At 43.2% G+C, this 26,262-nt stretch overlaps 1 protein-coding gene across 2 annotated transcripts; it reads right to left on the bottom strand.

Moving 5' to 3' along the window:
• Positions 1-1,126: 1,126 nt before the first annotated feature.
• LOC144798562 (DNA replication factor Cdt1-like) lies at positions 1,127-23,699 on the bottom strand. Of its 2 annotated transcripts, none has more exons than XM_078669504.1 (11): positions 23,672-23,699; positions 22,629-22,722; positions 20,220-20,369; positions 13,218-14,056; positions 12,250-12,453; positions 8,892-9,037; positions 8,674-8,771; positions 5,841-6,026; positions 4,995-5,144; positions 3,449-3,650; positions 1,127-1,976 (listed from the first exon to the last, which is right to left on the bottom strand). In XM_078669504.1, the coding sequence occupies exons 3-11, from the start codon at positions 20,328-20,330 to the stop codon at positions 1,810-1,812; spliced, it is 2,103 nt and encodes a 700-aa protein (XP_078525630.1). In that variant the 5' UTR covers positions 20,331-20,369; positions 22,629-22,722; positions 23,672-23,699; the 3' UTR covers positions 1,127-1,809. The 2 variants fall into 2 exon arrangements, with proteins under 2 accessions (XP_078525630.1, XP_078525629.1); XM_078669503.1 differs by lacking the exon at positions 23,672-23,699 and adding an exon at positions 22,806-22,850.
• Positions 23,700-26,262: the final 2,563 nt, after the last annotated feature.

Genomic DNA, 26,262 nt, shown 5'->3' with positions numbered 1-26,262 from the left:
AGTCCAAAGGCAAAAACTAGCGCAGCTGGTATCGGGCGCCCAGGTCGCTGCTGGTGGTGCGATCCCAGGGGCTCTGACTGTAGCGGGGACAACGCTATCCAATCCGATCTGATCCCGGTGCTTACTGTGACCCCTCCTGTGAGGCCCCGGTCTCAGGCCGGTGACCCTTGCTGGAGCTGCGGGTGTAGACCCCCCCGGGGGCCGTGCTGCCCTGACCGAGGCTGGAGGGGCGGACCGGGGGGTCATGCGGGGGTTCCATTCTTCAGCCCGGGGCGGGCTCACATGCAGCGCCCCCGCTCCGGAGATGCCCGCCAGGTGCCACAAATCCACGGCGATCCAGCAGCTGGGGGGGGGGCACTGCGAGGGAGCATCATATGAGGAGAGCCTTGGCAGGCGAGATGTTTGTTTTTACAAATTAAGCCCAGATTGCTGTGGAGATAGGGAGCTAGCAGAGAGTGGCTGTAGGCTGTGATTATTGCCAGTGAAATCACCGCAAGAGGGAAAGGAACACCATGTTTCTCCGAGGCGAGGCAGAAATGCCTCCGAGAAACCAGTGTCATTTTTGGGACTGAGGGGCGTGTTTTCATTCTCTCCTTTTCCCATTGGCTGGAATGTTAAGTTCCAGCCAATGGGACGAGGAGAGAAAGTAAACAGAAAGAAACAAAAAAACACACCCATCTATCCCAAAAAGACGGGGCTTAAATGGAGTGACGCCCCTCTCCTCCAATGGCTGGCCAGCATTTACGAGGCCAGCAAATGAAGAGGGGTGGGTTTAAGCCCCCAATACTGTAAACATAAAATCTCGGCTGCGCGAACACTGCGCAGTGTAACGCTAGGCCGAGACCTAAAAAGGCCTCTGGTAGACTAAAGCTTCAGTCCCTTAGCTGCAATAACAACGTCCGAACCAGATGGCGGAAAAAAAAAAAACAAAGAAGCAGAGGAACATGCACAATACACAAGAGAGAAGGGGGTTACAATACCTCATGATTCGAAAACTTCTTAAAAGAAAAACAACTTGTAATCGTCCCAGCCGAACACTAGATGGCAGGATTATGCTAAGCATTTGTATCTACAGCCAACACATGCTACGAATACATTGTTAAAATACCAAAAGGCAAACAAACAATTCAAGTAATAACATATATTTATTCAAACTCTAAATGTTGACAATAAATTCTTTAGGAATAATTTAATTAGTGCAAAAATAAAGTCCCCAATGGACACATCTTTTCATAGTCACAGGGCAAATACAAAAACCAACATGGTTAATTTTAAAAGACAGGATTGTCCAAAAAATACTGAATATGATACAAAGGCTGCACAAGTCCAGGCCAGGGTTAATGACTTTCTGACCAAGAAGGCCACTCTTGCAGAGTTTAGTCTTTTCCACTGCAATGCACACTCAGATGGTCATTTGATGAGCACAGCGAATTGAAAGGGCAATTTTTTTGCAGGTTGCAGATTGGCAGAACATGAGTTTTGTTTTTGAACCTCAGATCTAGTTTAAACAAAAGTTGAGACATTTAGTGATCAAAATAAATAATCTAAAAATGTCACAACAGCGAAAAAAGTTAATCAGATCTGTAGCCATTGACTTAACGGCATAGAAGGTGCGTGGACAAAACATCAGCAGTATCTTTCAGGTTCATTAATTCAAGCTCAAATAGCTTAAGCCAACAACATTTCAGAGCTTGCTGCAAAGCAGACAAATGGTAAAAACTCAGATTCTGTCTGGAACCTTCAAGGAGACCAAGTTTGTGAAATGCAAAAAAATCCCATTCCAGAGGAAATGCAGGTCCAAGCAAGGGGTCAGCGTCTGCCTTCTTCTTCCTTCACTTTCTTATCTAGAACGTCTAGAACATAGCTCAGCTCCACCTTATTTTCCAGTTTCAAGTACATTTCGTTCTGGATAGGGTAAATACTGAGCCAAGTCGGAACCAGTTCTGAAAGGAGGAGAAGGTGTTTCTCCATCTCTCCTATGAATAATAACAAATATACGAGTTACGGCAAGGGATGGTTGTTTGATAGAATACATGCCTCCATTTCCAGGCTGAAATGTTTATTCTCCTGCAGCTAGACACACGCCAATAAACATACTCCCACATATTACTTTCGAGAATATGTAGACATTGCTAACCTATTTTACATATTTAGGGGCCGATTAGGATGGCGGACGGACTTGCGTCCGTCCGCCACCCCTGAGTAGGAGGGACCGTCCGCATGGGCAGCGGCGGTCCCTCCATGGCAATTAGGATGTGACCGCCAGGGTGGCGGTCACATCCTCTATTTTTAACATTGCGGCGGGTGCAGCTTCAAGCTGCACCCGCCGCAATGTTAAAAATGCATGTGTTGCATTTACATGCACAAAGCGGCAGGCACCGCACGGTGCCTGCTGCTTTGTGTACGCAAATGCAGGGGGGTACCATAGGTACCCCCCATGTGCACCCCCCACCCACCCAGGGGGCCCGCAACGGGCCCCCAAAGTGAATGTCCGTATGCTTTTCCATGGCGGAAAAGCCGCCGTGGAAAAGCATATTTACACCAACATCATAATATGGCGGACGGTGTCTCATAGACACCGCCTGCCATGTTATAGCTTTTCCGCCGCGGTCGGAAGCCGACCGCGGTGGAAAAGCGGCGGACGGAATTCCAGACCCACCAGCCATCCTAATTTGGCGGTGGGTCTTTGGAGTCTCCGCCGCGGTTTTTCCGCATCCTCCAGGCCGGCGGACACTTCCGCCGGCCCGGAGGATGCGGAAAAACCGCCATCCTAATCGGCCCCTAAATGTGAGATAAGTCCGATTTCCCATGTTGGATTGAGCATCCATTGCCATCCTGAAAAGCCTAATCACACCAGAAAAGGATTGGATGAGGCTCAAATACTTTTCAAAGCGGGTCATGAAGCAGGGATGCATACTGGTGAGCAGGACGAGATGCACTTGCACTCTAAATTTGAACTTCACTCAAGTGTGCTCTACTGCCACCTTTTACCGGCACCACATTGAGACACAACCCTCGCTTATAGGTGACAATTTGCCATGCCTGCTAAATAAGAACGTTTCAGATATATGAATACAGTGAAACCCAGGGACTTTCAGAAAACATAATGGACTTTAAATCAGATCAGGCTTTAAGAACTCAGATTCAACTTGAGGCTATGCACCTAGTCATCTTAACTTTTGCATTACTGATTGAAACAATCTGTCTTTTTATCTTGTACAATAAGGGAACAACATTTTATATTGTCTATTTATATGTGATTTCATTGCAATGGTTTAAATTAATTGTGCAATAAAAAGTATCGATCAGCTTATGGGAGGGAACACTTTCTGTGGGTTTAACACACTTCACTTCCTGTATTTTACTTTTTCATATGCTAATAAAACAAACCCAAGATGAAAGACCTAAACTTAGAGACCAGAGCTTCAACGAGCCTCCTGTGCCTTACTTTGTGTAATTGAAGAGTGATAGCTGGTGATTGCTCGGAAGCAGGCCACCTCCATTTTCAGCACTGGCTTCGTTCCAAGCACAAAGACATTGCGCAGTAGGCGGGCCATATCTGGCAGCCTAGACATCATGGCAAGTCGTTCCTCCTGCTGGAGGCTCCGAATCAGTATAGCTTGCATTTTCTGCAATTCATTTGCCTGAATCTGAAGAGTAGAAAGAGACATGCAAGTCACATGATCAAACTGGTGTAAATCCAAAAATGGGAAGAAAACAAAGTAAATAAGGAAAAATTGTCTCATGGGCATGAGGTTACACTCATTCTAGCCAGATAGTGGGGGGTGGGGGGTGAAGAGGGGGAGGACGAGGGGGAGGATAGGATACCCAATCCAGAAAGACAAGTGCAAACAAATCCTAACAGAGATTTTATCTAACTAACTAGCAGACAAACACAAGCTTTCCTAAGCAATGACCAGCTTACGCCTCATCTTGTTTATCTAACATTTTAAGAATCTTTTCGCAAAATGCTTGTTAATACACATTGCTCAAAGGTAGAGACTCTCTACCACCAGCCCAGGAATGTCCAAGCTACAAGAGTTCTGATGGGGTTAGGGCTGCAGACATTCTACCAGTGGGGGGCAACACCCAGAAATTAAGACAGAACTATATTTATGGGATTATGAGACCACCTCCTATGAGTACCTGCCCCTCCTCTTGAAAGGGAGGCTTAGCAGTATCAAGTGATCTTCTCATGACAAGCCCTTCCACCTCCAGTAGGAGCAGTGAGTTTATATGAAGTGAATGTCTGACCATCTACCTTCCACTTGTATGCACTGCAGGATTCTTTAGTTGGCATTTTAACACTGAAAGTAAATTTGACTTCTACTCCTACCTTAGGCAACTGACTTGGATTTTACCACCAGTCAAATACAGTAAGGTGAAGGGTGGCAATCGAGGTGCCATGCCACAGATGACAACAGTGCAGTTCACTTTGAGTACATGAGGAAGAGACGAGGTGTTGTGGGATAATGGCCACATTGCCACATACCTTTGATTTTGCCACAGCTTTAGCACTTACCTAGTCTTTCTTTTGTTTCTTTTCACATTGTAGAAAAAAAAATAGTCTAGGGCCAGTGCAGTAAGAAAGCTGGAACCTTATGTTTATATAGGTTTCGATATATTTGGATATATGTATACATTAGGGATACATATTTTTAATGTAATATTAAAATACCTTAAACGGACGTTAAAAATTATTTAAACTAATTTTAGAAAATTAGCATACAAATCAAATGTAACCTGTAAATATAATTCAGTGATGCAAATTAAAATACGCCTGAATTAATAACCACGATTGAAGGACTCCTGATGCAATTGATTACAAAGTAATGAATGACGTTGAACAATTCAATATATGTTCTGCAGACTTTGGCAAAGACATGCTTACTTATATGTAGTAAACAGGCTCCATCCCTGGTGAATGGAGTACTTCGGTTTCAGCCCCCACAAAAACAATGTCTCTTCACAGGAACCCCAAATTCTAGACTCACCCTATCCTGGAGGGTCTTCGGAATTGCCTTGTGGGCCTCAGAGATACTGGCAGGTGGAACCTCGCTCACAAGGTCTCCCACAGGATCCCTTTTCTCCACTGATCTCATATTTGGACTGCTCCAGGTTAGATTGGTGAATGCCACCTCCAGCTGTACAAAAGGGAGAAGACAAACAAAGTAAACACCTTTGTAAAAGGATGGTACAGGTTTTAATATCAACTTAAGATGCCCCTCTTTTGTAGAAAATGTAAACGACAGCTGAAACTCCGAAACTTCACAATTCTCACAACTGAAGGCTTCATTTTATTTCTGCACTGGAACTATACATTAATCTGTTCGGTGTTTGTTGCATGGAAGCTGGTGGAGCATTGGGTTTTAAAAATCCCAGGAAGTCCTGTAAACAATAGGTTACACACTTCACACAGTGAGTCTGCAATGAAGGTTAGAATCTAAGCATGAGGAAAGAAGGCGCCATTACCAACAAGTAGGCGGCATCAAAACTGGGTCAGATCAATAAATAAATAGACCGGCTTCTTGTAACAGACAGAATAGATTGTTATTTCAGTTTTGGGACTGTTTATGGGGGCAAGACCGTTTTTTTAGGCAAAGCATTCAATCATAAAAGGAAATACTGTACGGAAGTCCTGCCAACAGTGCACCACTCCACGTTACACTAGAGGAGAAGCTACACCTAGTGAAATGGCAGACAGAGAATAATGAGTCTTTGAGAAGCCTATTAAGCCTGGGCTAGAATAGGTTTTAGTTTACTTCGTGTTATAAGGGCTGGGAGGATGCACACCGCTCAGGGCAGACCCTGCAGTGAAAATGGTTCCTCTGTGTCCTCACCTTGGGTGTGAGCACTTTGCGTGCCTTCTTCAGCACCTCCAGAGCAGTGCTCAACCTGCTGACCGGAGGAGGCTGTGGAAGCTCAGCAGGAGAAATCTCCGGCACAGTTTCGACATCAAAATGTGGATGCCAGCGGGTTATGTGTCCACGAATGATCACTGGTGGATCCAGGGACTCAAGGAAAACCTTTGGGGGAAAAACACAAAAAGACAACCAGAATACAAAGTAAAAAATACAACCAGAACTAAATAGAAGCATACTCTTTAAAGTCAGGGTATCAGGTAACTGAGACCAACAATGGAGTTAGACTCAACACTCCCACAGGATGGGAAGCAGCACAGACTAGAATGCATTCTGCAGCTGCTCCTACCCAGTCTATATAAAACCTTAAGATCTAAAGACACTTATAGTAAATTATTCAGTTCCCAGTGATCTAAACAATGATTAAGTCATTGCTACTCAGCAACGGGGCCACAGATGTCATCTGTAGTAGAAGTCTTGATAAGTGCAGAACAAACATTGGCTTTCCAGTAATCTTCAAACCATCCCGTGAACAATCCTGGATTAAAGGATATGCAGAGTTTTCATTCAACTTTGTGCTGATCAAAGAGGCATGAAAGACAAAGCACATCCTTCTCTATTCCAATTGCTCCCCATGGTATGAAATCGGAATTGCCTGCCTACCATCAGGGATATACACCCAGTAAAGAAATAAAACATAAAAAGGGGATATACACCCAGCTTTAGTATGATGGACAGAATCTTTGTATTACATTCACTTCAAGAACTTCTCTTAAATTGCTGATGCGGTCTCCTCTCCCAAATACTAGTCCAAGCTGATGGTTGCCCTTTTGAAGAAGCACAGACTCCCCTTTCTTCTGCTGAATGTATCCGAATTAATTAGTGATTAAAAAGCTTTGACAACTTTACCTTCCCTTGGTCATCTCTGCTTTTACAAATCCTAGTCGTAGCCTGACCCTCTCTTCTTCCATAATTTCTTATACTTGCAAGAGCAAGGTGACCACAGAGTGCATGTTACAAACAGTTAGCACTTGAACAATAATCTTCAGGGGGGAGGAAGACCTTGTGTATTATTAAATGTAAAAATGTTAATCTTTACAAGTGTGTCAAAAAGCCTTGCGGACCAGTTCAAGGTACTTCGCAGACCAGTGCTGCATTTCAGTCTGAAAACTTCAGCTAAAGGCCACCTGACTAGCTTTCTTTTTAGAGCATAATTAGTTTATTTCTGCTTTTAGAAGAGATCTCATAGCAATCCAGATTCTGGAATCCTCGAGTCCTAGGGAATTGCCCTGTGTTTGACACTGACCAATCTAGTTGACAGTAGGTTCGTCTTGCATATAAACGTGGCCCAACATCTGCAAATACCAGTAGGTTTTACAAATGAAATTTTGTATCTCAATTATGAGCCTTAACAGTGTTTTGCAAGCGTTTTTCTAACCGGCATCTTCCCAAATATTAAAGAATTTCTCTTTGGCTCTACTACTTTGCACAGGACAGACCGAGGTGGACAACGACTGTTGACCACCACATTGACTGAGGATGTAAAATTATAGCATCAAATATTTGAAAGGTTTTTCGCGTTTTGCCGTGGAACTGCTTGTCTCCCAGGGTTTAGGTTGTCTACAGGAAATTTGTCAAGGTCCCCGAAAAGCATGGTTAAAGAGAAATCCAAGAGGTTATGGTCTCTTTCTAGCTCTGAAGTATTGAGAGCTTTCCAAAGTAACCTTTAATGCATCTGGTTGGAAATCTGAGAATTATGATATAATTTACAAGTGAAACACAGTAGGTGCAAGTTAGAGCCAAATGTGAGTCTATCAGAAATATTCATACACAGGAGTAAATACTTATTCTCTCCTGCTGCCCACTAAAGATCAGATTTGTGTTTCGCGAGAACTGCATTTCAGTTTTAGATGCAAAATAAATTCCAAGATCCGCCATCCCTTGTTGAAGGGGTATTTAAGACAGAACGCCTTTTTCCCCGCGTTTCATGAATACCTCATAGAATTGGGTAAAGGGGTCAAGGAAAAAAGTCAGGAAGAAAAGAAAAAGCAGGAAATACAGTGGTTTAATGTGCTTTTTAAACAGGCTGTAGTCTAATGGTTACTTGGTTGGGGAGCAGGGAGGGTGGTGGTCATCAGCAATAGGTAGCATGTGGCCATCCAGTCTCAAACGGTCAGGAGGCAATCAGATGTCAGATACTGAGGTTGTTGGAATACTGAGGGAGAAGATAATCTAGGGTTATTGAGGCAGAGGTGGCAGGGGAGGCTGAACAAGGCAGTAATCTTTCAAGAGACATTGTGTACACTAAGATTAGTAGGTGCAAGAATGGAATTCCAGACGGTTTGAGAGATGAGGGAAATATGAGATGCCACCTTAAATGGAAACCACTCAGATCTCAAATAGGAGTAGGGTCCCGGGTTGTCAGGCAAAAGCAGAATTGGAGGGAGTAACCAAGAAGCGTCTTGAGTGAGGAGTCTAAAGCCCTGGCCACAAAGATGTTTGTAGGGTGAAGCACAATGTAAAAAGAGCAAAGTTTAGCTGGTGATGTGAGAAAGAATGTAACGCGAACTAGTCAAGTGGAGCACTGGCATTGCAAATGTAGAGGAGAAACTATGAAAATTAAGAACGTCCTTCTGATAGTTTGTCAAACTGAAGTTCACTTAAGAGATTATAATAGAAAAAAATGACAATTCTGATATACCATAAACTTATATGGTGCTGCATCGAAGGCAGAGTTCCAAGTCCACACCCACCATCAATCATGATGGATTGCTCTGCTGCTTTGTACCATATGCAGGGACTCAGAACTTACTGTGTGATGTTTCTTTACTATGTCCACCAGGTTACGTTCAAAGATGCGGCATCGCTCCATTAAGCGCAATGCGCAGAACTGCTGCTTCTCATTATTCCCTAGAAGAAAGAAAAATAACTCCTGCTAGTCCATATCAGTCAAGCACTTTCTAGAAGGCCATTTACAAAAACATAAGGAGACTTTAGTGTATAGGGTTGGTAGAAGCAGCAGAGACTTACCATCCCCAGCCAGTGGCTCAATGGTGAGCTGGCAATCAAATTTCTTCACACCGTCTTCGTACATTGGGATACTGCTCTCCAGACTGAAACGATAAGCTGTGGGATAAACCGTTTTAATCTGACCAATGTTGCGCTCTTCGAATGGCCTGCAAAAAGATACAAGAAAAGTACATTTTACAGTTAGATGGTGACAGTCAGCTTGCTTTTCGAACAATAATGGGAAAACCTGTACATATATTTATAGATCACTAACCTTCCACAATATTACATTGCATCATGCCATTAAAAAGGTTTTACACTTTTAGGTTATTTTTGTATGAAACTCCATGATGTAAAGACACTTAATGTGCATCATTGAGACTTTCATTGGTTCTTTTTCCGACAATGATATGTCTAGCTATATAGAAGGATTGGTTAGCATGGGACTACAGACTACAGTGGGCAAGAACCAGCCCAGGAGCTCTGTAGAAGACTGTCAAAGAATAGCCAAATAGTTCCTTCTGAAGTTTGTCTTACAATTGTTTTGGTCAAGTTAAACGATATTACACCCTTTCATTAAAAAAATTGAAAAACTGTGCTCTGGAAGAGGAAGATTCTATCAAATAATCACAAAAACTACAGGAAATATGAGGGGGAGAAAGTGTACAAACCGAGCAACTGAGAAGCGAGGAACAGAAAGAAATAATTGTCCAACAGATCATAAAAAAAATAACATAATTAAATGTTTCTCATCTACGGACCACTAAGATGTGAAGTCAAAAGCACATGCTTGCTTCCACCGACGTTTGTAGTACACGCTCTAAGATCTGTTATTTCTGGTCATAATAGCATTACTGGTAAAATTAAAGCCCATCTAATGACCACATGTAAACGTGATCAGCATACAGTAATTTCTTGGCAAGATAATGCTTCACTTTACCCAGACAGATTGTTCTATGAGGACTACTTAAAACCTACTTACACCTTGTACCCAAATTTCCAGAGGAGCAAGTTTGATCTCTCTAAAAACTGATCCTGGTAAGTTGGAGAAACAATGTTTTTGTTCCATAGGTCAACGAAAACATGCCTGAAGCACTTCACAGACAATGGGCTAGCAAATAATTCACTTTGACAATCTCATTGAACTGACATTGAGTATGTTAATCAACTGGTGGAACCTTTCTCTGTTTGGGAACCTTACCAACAACTTTTGTCCTTCTACCTGGTGCCTCCTACTCAGTGCCTAATTTGGAATAAAATAAGTGCCAGGGCCCTGGTCAGGGGACCACTGCAGCTTGTACCCCCTTTTGCCCTAGCCAGAGCGGATGATGATAGTACCAATGCAACTACTAACCAACACACACTTACAAGTGTGACAATTCAGACTATTCCAGGCCTGTGAAGCTATAGAAATGACTGGGGCAGCAGGTATCATTGTTAATGTATATTAAATTCATAAATAACCGTAGTTGTTCTTATCTCTAAATTAGTCAAACAGTGCCACCATGTTGCAGACAAGCTAAGTGGGGGTGTTGGTGCTGGTGTTGAGCACCGGAAACCACTGGCTCAAATAAAGCACTGCTCCTAGTGTATCTACTCTCAGGTGACTGAGTGCTTCCGAGGGTTTTATAGTTTCATTCTTTTACCAAAGAGCCGTCTATATTATTACAGTCTTCAGGTAAACATACCAGAGGTACATACCAAAAGTGTTGGTGCTACAAGTCTTTGACATTTAACAGTAGAAGGTAAATTCCACATGAGGATCTGCAATGGGGTAATCATAAATAACAAATAATTATATTAATAATCAGATAACATACTATAAATTACACGTTCTTGTCATATCCATTGGAAAAACTGCTGGATAAAACATGCAGTTATTTCCAGAAGCAAAAAGAACAATTGGACAGAATGCAGAACAAGGTCATACATTCACCCCAGTACAGAGATCTGGGCCTAAATCCATTATTTGTTTTGCTCACCATGTCACTCCAGTTTGGACCCAGCCATATGCAAATCAGTCTTGACCCTGCACCCAATGGGAACAGTCCAGCCTGAACTGCCAGGCTAGGTCCTCCCTGGACTGGAAACAAAGCATCCTAGGACCAGTTTCGGGCTTTCAGCCCACATCAGCCAGGATAGCTTGGCATGGAGGACACAGGACCTGCGCGTCTGGGCATACCCATCCCACTCGGGGTGACAAATACAAAAAGACCAATTGATGGACAGAATGCAGAACAATGTCATACATTCACCCCAGTACAGAGATCTGGGCCTAAATCCATAATTTTTTTTGCTCACCATGCCACTCCAGTTTGGACCCAGCCATATGCAAATCAGTCTTGACCCTGTGCCCAATGGGAACAGTCCAGCCCGAACTGCCAGGCCAGGTCCTCCCTGGACTGCAAACAAGCATCTTAGGACCGGTTTCGGGCTCCCAGAACTAGCAATAATGTAAGATGTCAATTTGCACTTGAACCGTGTGTGTGTGTTTGGCCTCCTCTCTGCGATGCACCCCCCTCCCCCGGTTTTGTTTTTCAGGTGCATTGAAACCTTTGTCAGGTTTACAAGGGTAGAAACAGGCCTTGGATGAGGGTGCAAGGGACTCCCAATTCCACTCCAAGGAGGTCTGACTTCCCTTTCATGGATATTAAAATGAAGTCTCACCGTCTTTTTACAGGGAAACAAATGGAAGGAAGGAAAATCGAATATTCTTGTTTCAAATGGAAAAGGATCCCCAGGGCAATTTACTTGAAAGAGCCAAATTATATTTTCCTGAAACAGTCAGTCCAACTTAGCCTTCCAAATGTTTTTTTCTCCAGAGAACAGCCCCCTTAAAGGATGTGAGTTCTCAGTCAACTTTGATGTATCTTGGTTTACTCTCAAATACCAAGTCCCTACACTCTCAGAAATGTGTGTGAGCTTAAAAACCATGAGAATTAACAGACATGCCTGGAGAGGTGAGTGGGGGTGGTGGGTGAGTAAGGGGTTTTGAGATCCACTGACAAGGTAAAGCAAACAATATTAAACTATGGCTTAAGTTGCTCCATAACAGCAGGAGGTTCCCAAAGCAAACGAGGACAGAAGAACACATGCTGCTGAATACAGCATGCCCAATACTGCTCATAACAAGTTATAGAAGATCTGGCAGAAAGACGCTTCTCGAAGGAATAATCAGCAGTAGAGAAGACTTGCTTATCAGAAAGCGTCTCTGGACAGTATAGCATTACACACGGATGTTTGAATGTATTTTTCAAACAGATACTATCTAGCGAAGGTAAATGGAACATATCACATGGTACTAGTATAGCTTGCAACAACCCTCACACACTTCTTCCAAAAAACACCATAGACAGCCTACATCTTTTCAGGGACTCACTTGTGCATCATGTTCTGCACACCCTGCTTCACCTTGGCAAAAGTCACAGTCTCACATTGGTTGAAAAGACCAGTCACAATGATGTCCATGCTGCAAAACATCTGAGCCAGCGCTGTGTACTTGTGTGGCAAGGACATCCCCGGGGTCACATTCTGGGTCACGGTGTGGACGTGTTGGCAGACTGGTGCATCCTCAGGGACAGGGCTGTGGAGACAGAAAGAGCAAGTTATGAAAGTGGAATATGCATTACTTTTAGGATTCTTTTATGGATCTTATTATATTTAAATAGTGATGTTGAATTGAAAGAGGAAAATTGCATTGACAGTCTCAGCAGTAAGTGAACGGGCCACCAATAAGGTCAGTTATGCGTCCAACATCTGCCAACAAAGCAGCAAGTTAAACAAGCAGTGCGAGATGTCCAACAATTGGTAGACTTCTGATTCCACCTTAGTTCCAATAAAAGCTAAACAACCAGCTTTAAGATACTGTGCATGTCCAACCTTAGTATTTGATACAAGCAAAATATATACAACATGCGTGTTGTATGTCAACTTCAACCATCAACGCTAGACCTGCGGAACCTTAGTTATTAGTGCAGCTAGTCCTTCGATCAATTATAAAAAGAAAAGCCACATCAAACTCAGAACAGCTCAAGAACAGACAGATAGCTCACACAGACAGCCAACAGCTTAAACTGACAGCCTTCCAGAGTTGATAAAAACAGGCATCAGTAAGTTGATCAACTCATTAAGTCAGGCTGTTTCAAGCTCGAAACCCATGCCAGTAATTGGGAAAGCGATCCAATGTTACCTGACAACCATCTAATAAAATAGCAAAGATACTGCCCTTGCTGCAGGCCCTGGGGCACCTGGTCGATAGCAGTTGCACACTTACCCATACCAAGCTTGCACCTCTCCCCAACCCACCCCAAACTACCGACCCCTTCTGGTTACACTCCCCTTCCTTACCCTTCCTCTTTAACTTGGGGTCCCATAAGCTTGGCTTTCTTCTCTTTGGTTTTCCACTCCTCCTCCTCTCTGGCCCTCCGCTTCTTCGCTTCCGCAGCTTTCAGCTTTGCAAGGCGTGCTTCAATCAGCTGCATCCGTTTCAGGCAACTTTGTCGGTCCAGCAATTGGAACACAGGCCGCGGTGGCAGCCACTGTTCTCCAGGGGCTTCCTGTTTCAGCTCTTCCTCCTTTCTACCTTTCCATTTCTTCTCTTTAGCTTTCCACCCCTCCTCTTCTCTGGCATTCTGGTGCTCCTCCTTCATGGCTTTCAGATTTGCAACATGCATTTCAACCCGTTGTAGTTGGCCCTCATGATCCAGCAACTGAATAATAGGACGGGATGGCAGACACACTTCTACCCTAAATTTCTGTTCCCACTCTTCCGCTCTGTTTTTTTGCTTCGGCTCTACCTCTATGGCTTTCTGCTTCCGCTCTTCCTCCATGGCTTTTAGTTTCTGGACTCGTGCCTCCATCTCTTGCACCCGTTTTAAGCAACCCTCCTGGTCCAACAATTCAAAAGCAGGCACTGATGGCAGACTTTGCCCTTCATAGGCTTTCTGTTCCTCATTTATCTCCTGTTCCATCTCCTTGGCTTCCCAATTGATTTTCCCCTCCTTGGATTTCCAGTGGCCAGCACGTTTTAAGCCACCAACAGGGTCCAAGCCCTTACTGACCAGATGCCTTGACAAATCATTGAGGTCTGAGACATAAGGCACAGGTGTCAGAGGCAAATTGAGTTCCAAACTGATTTCTTGGAGTCTTTTTAGATGCGGTTTCAGCTCTACCATGTTTTCCTCGGGCTGTAAAGGAAACGTTGGATTGAGACATTTGCCAGCGGATACACAATCGATCTATAAGGCCTACTTAGAAGGGCCCCCAAATATATATTAAATAACTACCATAAAGTGTAGGTTTGTTGTGTACCAGTGTCTATAGAGGACACAGGTTTCATTTCCAATTATGGATGCAAATTTGAAAAAAGTCCTCTTCCCACCCAACAAAAGCTAATATTTTGAAATGTGTTCATGCTTTACAATATTCTATTTAGTCTGAAATTATCAAGTGTAGTAAACTAATGACAGCCCACACCCTTGTAATGATACAGAATAAGGGGTCCCAGTGAAAGGTATCACAAGTACACAAACAAAAAACACTTTAAACTGCACAATATTAAAAAACACAGACTAATAATTCTGCACACTGTTATTTATTCACAATGTGCTTGTTCACAATTCTTATAGCAATTTCATAACAGAATTATTATAGTGCCCCAGGGAGAGGTAGGGTGAGGGACGGTGTTTGTGTAGGGAAGGGATGTGCAAGGTAGGTTCTTTGTGATAAAAATATCAATATATGATTTTTGTACAATCAATACAACTGGCTTCAGACCACTGAGCCAGCACAATGAACAAGCTATTAATGCTCACAATTAAAAAGAAACCATGATCGCGATGCTACTAATTAATAATTGAAAGGATGGTTGCATCGGCTGGTGGATGATAATCGCTGTCGACGTTTCAACCCCAAATTTATACTGGTAGGTATACGTCACACCTTAGAGTGGGGTCTTCATCAGGACAAAAGAGCCCTGGGGAACACTGGTTTCTCATGGAAAGTTGGGCTAATAAGCTCACAACTCGAACAGGAGAACGGGGAGCATCACTTGATCCGAATGAGATTGTCAGGATCGGTATCTATCAGATCCAATGAATTCTCTTAAGTAGAACCACTTCAAGGGATGTCAGAATGATCATCAGAATGCAAAAATGTCAGCACTGGTGCTTTTCCGCTTCGTTTTGAAACACTCCAGAAAGTTAGAGCCTCCGCTTTTCTTTGAAAAACGCTCGCTCTAACGTCAAATTTCTATTAGCGCTGACCACAACCTTCATTCAATACTGACGGGGGTATCTATTTTTAACCACAGCGCACTCTTAAGTGCGGCAAAATTGCTCGTAATCCAAATCCTACAGTCACCTGATCCTTGTCAACCCAAGGATCGGGTGACCCTAGGATTTGGGGCAAAATTGCTCGTAATCCAAATCCTACTGTCACCTGATCCTTGTCAACACAAGGATCGGGTGACCGTAGGATTTGGATTACGAGCAAATTTGCCGCACTTAAGAGTGCGCTGTGGTTAAAAATGGATACCCCGCCAGTATTGAATGAAGGTTGTGGTCAGCGCTAATAGAAATTTGACGTTAGAGCGAGCGTTTTTCAAAGAAAAGCGGAGGCTCTAACTTTCTGGAGTGTTTCAAAACTAAACGGAAAAGCACCAGTGCTGAAATTTTTGCATTCTGATGATCATTCTGACATCCCTTGGAAGTGGTTCTACTCAAGAGAATTCATTGGATCTGATAGATACCGATCCTGACAATCTCATTCGGATCAAGTGATGCTCCCCGTTCTCCTGTTCGAGTTGTGAGCTTATTAGCCCAACTTTCCATGAGAAACCAGTGTTCCCCAGGGCTCTTGTCCTGATGAAGACCCCACTCTAAGCTGTGACTTGTACCTACCAGTATAAATTTGGGGTCGAAACGTCGACAGCTATTATCATCCACCAGTCGATGCAACCATCATTTCAATTATTAATTAGTAGCATCGCTATCATGGTTTCTTTTTAATTGTGAGCATTAATAGCTTGTTCATTGTGCTGGCTCAGCGGTCTGAAGCCAGTTGTATTGATTGTACAAAAATCATATATTGATATTTTTATCACAAATAACCTACCTTGCACATCCCTTCCCTACACAAACACCGTCCCTCACCCTCCCTCTCCCTGGGGCACTATAATAATTCTGTTATGAAATTGCTATAAGAGTTGTGAACAAGCACATTGTGAATAAATAACAGTGTGCAGAATTATTAGTCTGTGTTTAATATTGTGCAGTTTAAAGTGTTTGTTTGTGTACTTGTGATACCTTTCACTGGGACCCCTTATTCTGTATCATGTAGCACCCAGGTCCCTAGTGACTCAATTGGGTAACCCCCTCCCCCCCCCCCTTATTAAACACACCATTGTAATGACACAAGACTGCTAAAGTGGTCACAACATTGCACCTTGACTCATCTGGGAGACTGAGTCATGAAATGTTGTGAAAGTCATCCCGGAAGCAAATTTCATCAACAATGTTTTGGGGTTAGAACCCATTTCATTCAGCCTTCCACAGGACAAAACGCACTCAGCTAAAACATTATAATACACATATATTACTATACTGGGCAGCTCATGCCAGATATGGAGCATCAATACGGTGACCGTGGACCATCAACTGGAGTGACAAACTGTTGGATGCCAGTGGTTGGTTCACCCTTTCAACATTTTATGTGCTCTGCTCTGATTAATCCATACACTGCACTAGCTAAACAATCTGTGTGTAAGTGGGAAAGACAATGCAAGAGTGAGACAGAAAAAAGATCAGTGTCTCCGAGTGCAAGTAAGAGTGAGGTATAGAACATGGTTCAATGCCAGCTTTAAATATTAGCAGGAACTTTATTCTGAGGTGGCAGGGGCGTAACACAGGCCCCGTAGCCCCCTGGTGGGGGCGGGGGGCCTCAGCACAGCACCCTGGCCAGTGAGCTCCTGATTGAGCCCGTAGTGGGGCCCTACAAGTACCTTGCAGGGAGGCCCCCTCAATTTTCGTTAGGCCAGTGTGAGGTGGATACAACTATTACAATTAATTTCAGCAGCCTCAGACAAATCTGTCTGCTTTGCAACAGCGAACACACTTTTATATATTAGTCTTCAATTAAAGACATGTAGGCAGTGAGAAGGAAGCACGTGAGACCATACAAAGCAAACTGAGCAACTTAGTAAAAGCTTTGCTGTAACTCCAAACCTCATACCCAATGAGGGACCACAACAGCTCATAGAGATCACATGATGGATATACCAGCTTAATAGGAAAAAATATCTACAGTGTGAAGTTTGTTTCCCTGTTTTACACATCAAATGTGTCACCCAGAGGTTAGATTTAACATTTTGGCAAAACGAACTGGTTTTTGCTAGGATATCTATATCTACATGTGTGGGTGACAAATGCTGTAATAGTGAGTGCTGGAACGAGGGTGTTCATCTCTGGTGTGGGTGTTTGTATTTGATGTGGAAGAGTGCATCTAGTGTCTACATGCGTACACTAGCAATATGCGCACAGTAGATGTGGGTAAGTGTATCCAAGCCAGATGGTGGCATTTGGGTTTTCCGTGAGGCCTTATCTCTGGCTCTAGCAGTCAGAGGTTAGTGGGCAGTAACCATATCAGGTACTGTCATTTATCGCTGGTGTTCCTGGACCAGAAACTACTGAACGCCAACTGAGTAATCGCATTCCTCCTGTTAAATGCTTGACTCTCAAAGGAGTACTGAAGAGGAGCAGTTGAGACTTAAGAAAAGGGGCTGGACATGATTTAGAACAGAGATGCTATGTGACAAGTAATTACACTCCAACTCAAAGTGCAGTCATGAAGGAATACAACTATTTACAGATGGGAACAAGTGGGTTGGATAAAATCATGATGCACACAAAGTAGAAGAATCTAGAGCTTTCACAGCCCCAATGGGACTAAACAAATACTGCTAAGCACTACAATTCTAACTACAGATCTAGTTTTAAGCAAAAGGGAAAGGTTTGGTGCGAGAGCCCTTATGAGTTTTCAGTCTTACTGCCGCTAGTGAATGAAGCAGCGGTAGCAGGAAAAATACACACCCTCAAGCTTGCTCCGACAGCATTTTGTGACCTCAACAATTGGTCGGATGGTGTCAATATTTATTCTTCCTTGGAAAGCAAAAGTGGGGAAACCAGGCCAACAAAAACCTGAGCTTCACTTAAATTTGAAACATTCCAAGTCAGGACATATTGAATCTCCATGAGTTTTGCAGAGCAAAGGAAAACCAAGGGAGAAACTGGTATCAACCAATTATGCTGGTCTGCATTTACTCTCATCAGAACTTCAAGTCCTTAAACATACCAAGAACAATATGTAATAGGAGCTCAGGTACCTTGGAGGGAAGAAACTGGTTAGTGGGCACCGGGTATGAATATACGCCCGGCATCGTTAGGGTTTCAGGGATGGCACCTGGGTATCACTTGCATGCCTGTTATCCCAACTGGTAAAATCAGAGTCTGAAGAGTAATTACCACTTTAAGCAGGCACTCAATCTATGCTCCCGAGACTGTGCGCCCTACATGCAACACATATGATTGAGGGGCTTTCGTAAAGACTCTAGCTATGGGACACTGCCGATTTTCTAGAAACCATTTTAATGAAAAAAAGAGCGGGAAATAGGGCATCTTCTTCAAAACGAATTCAAATAGATGGTGCCTTCAGTAAGGGGAAGGTACTGATGAATTCCACCGACTTCTATTTAAAAACAAAAGAATTCTAGCTCATAGGTAATACAGACGACTATATCAACTGAGAATTGAGCTTATCACAAACATGCCAGGCACGTCATTAAAAAGGAATTTGATATCCTTCTGGTTTTAGTACGAGATATCAGAGGCGTCGCCTATCTCCATTCATAATAAAAAAATCTTGATGCTCTACTTATCTGTATCAATTCATTTATGTCTATTATGTTTTAGCTCATTGATCATTTTCCTATGGTTTTGCAACGGCCCCAATCACAATGACCTAAAAAGAGCAATTGGCATCCAATGTAAATCTTTATCATGAAGAGGGATTGCTTTTTATGAAACATTCAAATTTAGGATGTGGCCTTCTCGCTTTAGATTGGTTATATTTTCAGATTTATTCTCCTCCCCTCCCCGAATCTTATGCTTTGTTATGTGAGAAAAGCAAAAATGTGTAGGGTAGGTTGCTAGAATTAGAGTCAAGCGCAGTATTTACGGGTTACCACATTCCATAATTTATTGCTCATAAGACAGTGATCAACCTCGTGCTAATCAGCATAGGTCTGATCTCACAATATTTGGTGTCCTGTCATCACCTAAGATGAAGCAATCATTCTATTTTGGGTTATACATTATGGTAACAAGACGGATATGTTCGATTGGATGTGCTGGTAAAGGGTTAAAATTCTACAGGAGGCAGTCTGATTTCTTGTGCCTTTATGGGTCCTGTGATTCAGAGATTCCTGGTGGTATGAGGTAGTCCATATTTTTGGGGCAAGTATCTCCCTAGAAAATGCATTCAGGCATAAGTAAAGGGAAAAAACGTGTTTGAGCAGAGTGCAGCCTTGTCAATTGCAAGACTGGGTCAAATAGGTTTTACAGCTGAAACATTTACCACAATGACACACTAGTTTGTGATTTAGGGCTTACTGAAAAATAATCTAAAACACACATTTAATATGCACATTTATAAACAATTTGGTGGTGTTTGTGCTGTGTTCTCCAAAGGGTAATTACATTTGCGATTACAAGTAGATTAAAATACGTTCGCAAAATTACCTTCACAAAAAGTGAAACAAACATACACCAAATCTATACTTTATAGTTTTAAGTGTGCGGAAGAGAAGCAAAGGCAATAAAACAATCTTTCACTATGCTGAATTGCAATCAAACTACAAATTGTGTTTACGGGAAACTTGAATTGTACACCACAGGCAAAACAAGGAATTAAAACATCACATACACTTCCATAGATCAAACCAACCAGACACAACATCACCACTAGGTCACACCAGTTTCACATTACAGCAGTGCAGCGAGAAGGAGTGGTCATTGTACCTGCAATGCATGTTAAAACTCTGCAGGGACATCTGCCTTGACTCCTTGAGTCCAAGCACCTAGGTTTACAGTAAACAAGGCTTCATAAGCTAGGCTAGAAGGTCGTGGCCCCCGTAAGTTAAATCAAGCAGGTTTCCCTTTGACACCACTGCCACCCGGCATACAACTTTCTCCAGGTTTGCCCTAGTTTTATAGTGCCGTTTAGTGAATTCACGATTAGACAAACTGGCCTGGGTCATCCGGAGATTAAATAGCTCACAGATCTACATGGACTTACCACCTTATGCAGAACAGGAAGGCGCTCCTGCCACGGGCTCCGCCAGATTGGTGACAACATCTCATTCACAATGTTTTTGGACTTCTTGTCCATGAATATAGGTGAAGGCATGGAGGGATTCAGAGCTGTCCTGGAGAAGGGGCTAATGAGCTGTAAAAAAATGTTTTCGATAATTAACTTTATTGGGATTTGAACAGGAAAGAATATGAGACCAGCAGTAATCAAAAGCAGTGATATGCAGCAGAGACATGACATTGTTAAGTCGTACATCAAACACGTCTGAAGGCAAATTACGAGAAGGAAGACAGTAGAGTCTAGCACTGTAAGAAGATTTACCCATTAGACATCAGTGACATGCTATACAAACTTTTCTCAACCGAAGATCAGTGCTCACAGACACGTACTGCAAGGAGACAAACTGTGGACCAGGAACAAACTGCCCAGTGACAAAAGCATAAACTAAAGACTTACAAGTAAATGAACAGTTTTAAAAACCCCACAAACACACTGTGTGTACAAAGCAGACTGCAAAACAAAAAAGGTCTTTCATGACGCCTGCATGGCAGTCACTTGCCCAACGCCAGAGAGTCTATGTATTGCTCAGTCAGTACAGTTTCTCCGATAGTAGTCTTACTTCTGTCACTGTGCTCTTGAAGTATTTTGTTAAAAATTAATACAAATGGGTGTGGCATTGCTTTTGAACTTTCTTGCAACCCGGCTGTCACCAGAAGAATGCGCTTGGCATATCCTCAAACAGCTAGGAGTATGACCAGACGAGGCAGTAGCAACATGGTTTTTTTCTTTCCAGTTTTATATCGTGCAAACTCGACTGGAAGGTACTGGAGCACTTTACATGAGCAACAGTTACCTTACACAAGGATACATTCAGGTTTTCAATTTTTAGTAGGCATGAGGAGATTAAGTGATTTGCCCAGAATCAAAGCATATTGAGCTGAAACCCAAACCTGGTTGCCCAGTTCCAAAGTCGGCAGCTCTGGCCGTTAATCTTCATGCCTCAAGTTTCACTCTTCCTTGCAACAGATCTGAGGTCCTACCCTGCCCCGTCTCCCCGTACTTAGTCATCTGCCATCTTTGGTGGCGACTATAGGGGGAAAGCATGGGACATAAAAATACACAAAAACAAACAGACTATGCAAATATGAGATGTGGAATTCAGGAGTGGACAGAGAACACCAACATATTAACATTAAAGTTTGAGACTCAAGGAAGAACAGCTTTCTCAGGCACAGTTTTAACAGTACCACACCAGACGGTAACCAAACTCTTGCAATCTTTTTAAGTCTTGTGTAAGTGCCACGAGAAGTGGAACCTTGTAAAAAACCTCAAATAAGAGCTAACATTCAGGCAGAGGAACGTATCGTACAGTCAGTTCCTTAGAATGAAGTGGATTGTAATAGTGGAGACTAAATCAGACACATTCACAAGACACTAAGATTTCCTTAACCGCATCGGTGCGGCGCATATTTTCGCTGTGCGCTAAGCGCAAACGGAAACCTATGGGTTCATGACGAGCTCAGCTCGTCATGAGTGTCGAAGGGGTTAAGTGGTTATTCATAATTCTAGATAGAATTGGCCAGGCAATTCAATCAAAAGTTGTGCAGAGAAGAAGCATACACAAGGGGAGGCAACATTGATATTGTCCTTTTCAAGATCACTTTTGCATGTTAAATTAAGCAATAAAAACTAGAATCTAGGATGACAAATGATACAATTTTTGAAATCCTACCGCTGACCTTAAGGAGAGGATGGCAGTTTTGAAATGTGCAAATTGCACTACAGCGATAAAAGGGAGATAATTAAGCACCCCAGAACAGACCTGGACATAGATAAAAGACAGGCTGACGTGCAAAATAAAAAAAAAATGATGTCTGATAAAATACACTTGTGGAAAACGTGCGGCAGACTTCACAAGGAAATAAAACAATAATAATAGTACATAAATATAACAAAAAGAGATTTAGGCTCAAGAATCCACTGGTAAGTTCTCTTTATGTTCAGTCACACCAGAACAACTTTCCTTTCAAATCGAACGATCACTACTGGGAGGTGATCAGAGCAATCCACTTGAGAGATGGTAGAGGTGACAGAAACATTTCAGGATAAATTAGTCCAAATGGACTTAACAAGAAAGAACCAAACACCTTCACCAAAGCTTAAGGCTGAAAATGGGTGACCATGCATAAACCAACAGTGCAGAAACCCATTGTGTGTACCGAAACACATAACGAAACCCAAGTAATGAGAACTAGACAAAGGAGCAGATATAAAGGAAGAAACTAGACCCCCAATAGACAACATTTAGAGACCAAAAGTACTACCTTAAATAGTGAGCCGATCAGGGACGCACATGAAAGAACTAGTAAAAAAGTTATCCTACTTTTAACGTACCGGTTTGATTTTCAGCAAAAGTTTATATTTTGCTGATGTAGCCACTGATAAACTTTCTGATGCTGCGTGTTATCTCTAGACTGCGCAAAATTTCCTAGAATACAAAAGAATTTGTCAGTTGTATGACCACCGGGGTCGAGGTCTCATGAGCAATAATGAAAGCGTAAACTCATATACCCGCAAGTGCAGCGTAATAATGTAAGGCGTGCTTCTGGCAGGCAGCTGGGAAAGTAAAGAGAATTTGTCATTACATTTAGCACAGAGTGGCAAAAATTGACACGCTAAAACCACAGAGATGGAATACACACCAAAGTTGGGGACGTGATAGGGCTACTAGAGTTGCCATAAAAAGAAAAACATCTAAAACAGATTAAGAGGCCCTAGCCTAGAAGGTCTACTATGATTAGCATGAACACAGAAGTGTGTAAACGCTGATAAAGTTGTCTCCATCTACATACAAGTACGCAAACAAGGTTCTTATATACCTGTTCTTATTAAGGTTTATCCATTATTTATAATATTGCTCATTTTTTTCATTATTTATTCTTAAAGATGGTTTTTATGTATTACATGCTGTACTGTGTAGTACCTTAATTATTTATACTCTCTCTTAAATTAATAAAATTGTTTGAGCAAAAAAATTCGCAAACACATGTGCGATGGCTTGCAAATATTAAGGTGCCAAACAGAACTCTTGCAACCAAGGTGGAAACGCTTACTGGAATATCTGGTAAAGTACATCGTTCATGCCAAACATTGCAGGGACAACCGAAATTGATAAAAATACCATTACTGTCTGCAGACAAACGAAAAACAGGAACCTAATAAAGGTACCATTAAAGTTAGTGAACAACCCCCTCTGCTCGCTAGCCTGAGGAAGAGAAGTTGGAGGGAACTTTCCCGAGCACGAACACATACTGCTCACAAAACCTTTCGCGAGCAGCCCAGACTGTGGCTGAACACGGGATCTGTTAAGAAAATATCGGGCACGGCATCGCAGTTCACGCGAAAGTAGGTCATGAACTCGTCTACCGTGGACTTGCCTTGAAGAACAGCTGTGCGGCGTTTGCTGTAAACAGTAGCAGCACGTGTGCTCTGCTTATTTATAAAGAAATACGAAAGCTGGACCGCGCGCCGCGCAAGCGCATCATGACACGAACTATCATGCCATAAATGGCCGCCATGATGGAATGGGATGGTGTGATAAACAAAATATGTAATACGGAGGAAGGAAAGGCAAGAGTCTGAACCTTTATAGTGTTGAGCTGTGGAACCTAAAGGTATATATAATTCGTAAATCACCTTAGTCACACGATGGTATAACGGATATCAAGTTTTATGCATTTGGATATAATGCTCACATGGGCAAAAAGTGCAGAGCACAGATAATTCAGTGTCACAAATACTGCGTGCGGTCAGTGATTGAATCAATTCAGTGAAATGTAATGGTCAGTGGAATCCCAAGTGCTGTCACGGGCACTACAGGGTGTTGTACATATATTTAAACGTATCTATAACCCTATGGTAATTTTATGTGTCCACTCTGTAGAGTATTTGCCAACTGTTGATACCACTGTTATCATGTTTAGAACTTTGACTAGGTATTTATATGATGTCGTCATAGAACGTTGTAGGCATTCTTTACCTCCTCTTTTACCTGTAAGCCTCGTTTTTATCCTGTCTGTTCGCAGGCCTTATTTGTTAATAAATGAAAAATTTCCTAGCTTACGTAACGGAAAGTTTCGATTCTATTAAGGACTAGGAGGCGAGGATTATGCAGTCCTTTCTTCTCTTTATTATAATAGCAGATTCAAAGAAAAAACATAAAACATTCTGGAACTACAACTCCCATGAGCACATGGGGCACAGTGTCCATAGTAACCGCCAGCCAATGGTGATGGAGTCCTTGGTATAACTGGCTGTGACGTCCCTTCCGCTTCCTCTTCTTCTCTGTGAGGAAAACTCCCGGGAACGTTCATCAATCCGACTGTTCTTGTCCTAAATCAACACAAGACAACCGTTATCCTGTTCTTCCGTGGAAGAAAGCATATAAAGGCAGTCTACCGCACATCCAAGAATCCATCCTCCCCCATGGAAAACCAGGTCGGGGAGAACCCAATCCATTTGAACAAACAGTAACTGTATGCCAACGTAGCTCAGACAGCAGCACAACACATTAAAGTAACGTAGAGTTACTACTTTATAACACATTAAAGTAAACATTAAGGCACTACTTACATAGCATATCAAAGTAACGTTGAGTTACTACTTTATAATACATTAAAGTAAACATTAAGGCACTACTTACATAGCATATTAAAGTAACGTTGAGTTACTACTTTATAATACATTAAAGTAAACATTAAGGCACTACTTACCGAAATACGAGGATCACGGGTGGGTCTAGACCAGGAGTCTCGGGAGGGATAATCCTCGCCTCCTAGTCCTTAATAGAATCGAAACTTTCCGTTACGTAAGCTAGGAAATTTTTCATTCTATGTCAGGACGGAGGCGAGGATTATGCAGGTTTAAAGCTTATCCACCACCAGTTCCGCCGCACCAGACGGGCTTAAGTAAAGTACTGGAGTGTGGACTCGGAGGACTAGTCCGCCATAGACATAATATCCTCCCAACGGCCGCCCACCTGCACGGTCATGGAGGCCTGCTCCCGTCACGGAGTGAACATCTAACCTGGTGACATCCGCCCCAGCCTCCGTCCTGGTCCAACAGACCCACCTGGCGATGGATGGAGCCGAGACGGCCCTAAAGGGTTCCGCAGAGCAATAAGGAGCTGACTCTCTCCCGGGGCGACATTCCGCCGTCATATCCACAGACGCCTGAGGCAACGCCCCACACACAGCCTGCGTCGGTGAATCCACCTAAGGTGAGAATACGTGCCATAGCAACCAGTGGCCTCACATCCGAGAAGCGTGCACACGAAGCCAGACACAGCAGGATCGCCGGTTAGATCGCCGGCTCCTTCCTGGTAAGGTCTGATTATCCCGCCAGTAGCAAGGAACCGTAGTACGGGATTGACGCCCCAAAGGGACTCGTACCTGGGTCCGGGGCTTAGAGGGTCTGGACCCCACCGAAGTGTGCCTACCCAAGGGTGCTCCCCGCCGTGTTACCGTCGATGTGGGCATGTCCCACCGACATGGCGGACCTGACCAACTTAGTAGTCCGGTAGGCTAGTCCAGAGAAGGCCCATACGGCCAGAAAACAGGAAGTGGCTAACGCCTGCCCCACAGGACCTGCGTGCCTACCCCGACCCCAATTACGCCACCGTTGCTAAGATTAGCGGCACCTCTTGACAGGACCCGGAGCCCAGGCTCTATCGACGAAGTCCACAGTCTCCGTCGAAAGGCGTCCGCCTTCCGAACGTCCCCCGAAAACCACCAAGTCGGGAGGTGCAAGAACATCGGAAGCACCCACGGGAGAGGCTCTTCCAGAAGAGCCCGGTAGCAATAGAGGGAACAGGGCAGCGGAATCGGGCAGACTCGCAACAGTTCCAAATAGAGGGAACCGGGCCAGGGCCCGCCAGAAAAAGGATCACTAGGATCCGGGACGCTTGTTGTCGGCGAACTGGAGCCGCCCCTCGAGAGACCATGAGAAAAAGGGGGGCGCAGAAGTCCCG

This window comes from Lissotriton helveticus, chromosome 12 (genome assembly GCF_964261635.1).
Source record: "Lissotriton helveticus chromosome 12, aLisHel1.1, whole genome shotgun sequence".
In the NCBI taxonomy this organism is placed as follows: Eukaryota; Metazoa; Chordata; class Amphibia; order Caudata; family Salamandridae; genus Lissotriton; species Lissotriton helveticus.
The sequence above is the reverse complement of the archived record's forward strand: the minus strand, read 5'-3'. Positions and strand labels throughout refer to the sequence as shown.

What these genes read in the sequence shown, in the direction of transcription:
- LOC144798562 (XM_078669504.1), bottom strand. Translation starts at nt 20,330, where the DNA reads ATGCCTTCACCTATATTCATGGACAAGAAGTCCAAAAACATTGTGAAT. An exon ending in TAGTAAAGAAACATCACACA is followed by an intron (nt 6,027 to 8,673) that starts GTAAGTTCTGAG and finishes TTTCCCCCAAAG; the next exon opens with GTTTTCCTTGAGTCCCTGGA. An exon ending in GCAAAGTGCTCACACCCAAG is followed by an intron (nt 5,145 to 5,840) that starts GTGAGGACACAG and finishes CCTTTTGTACAG; the next exon opens with CTGGAGGTGGCATTCACCAA.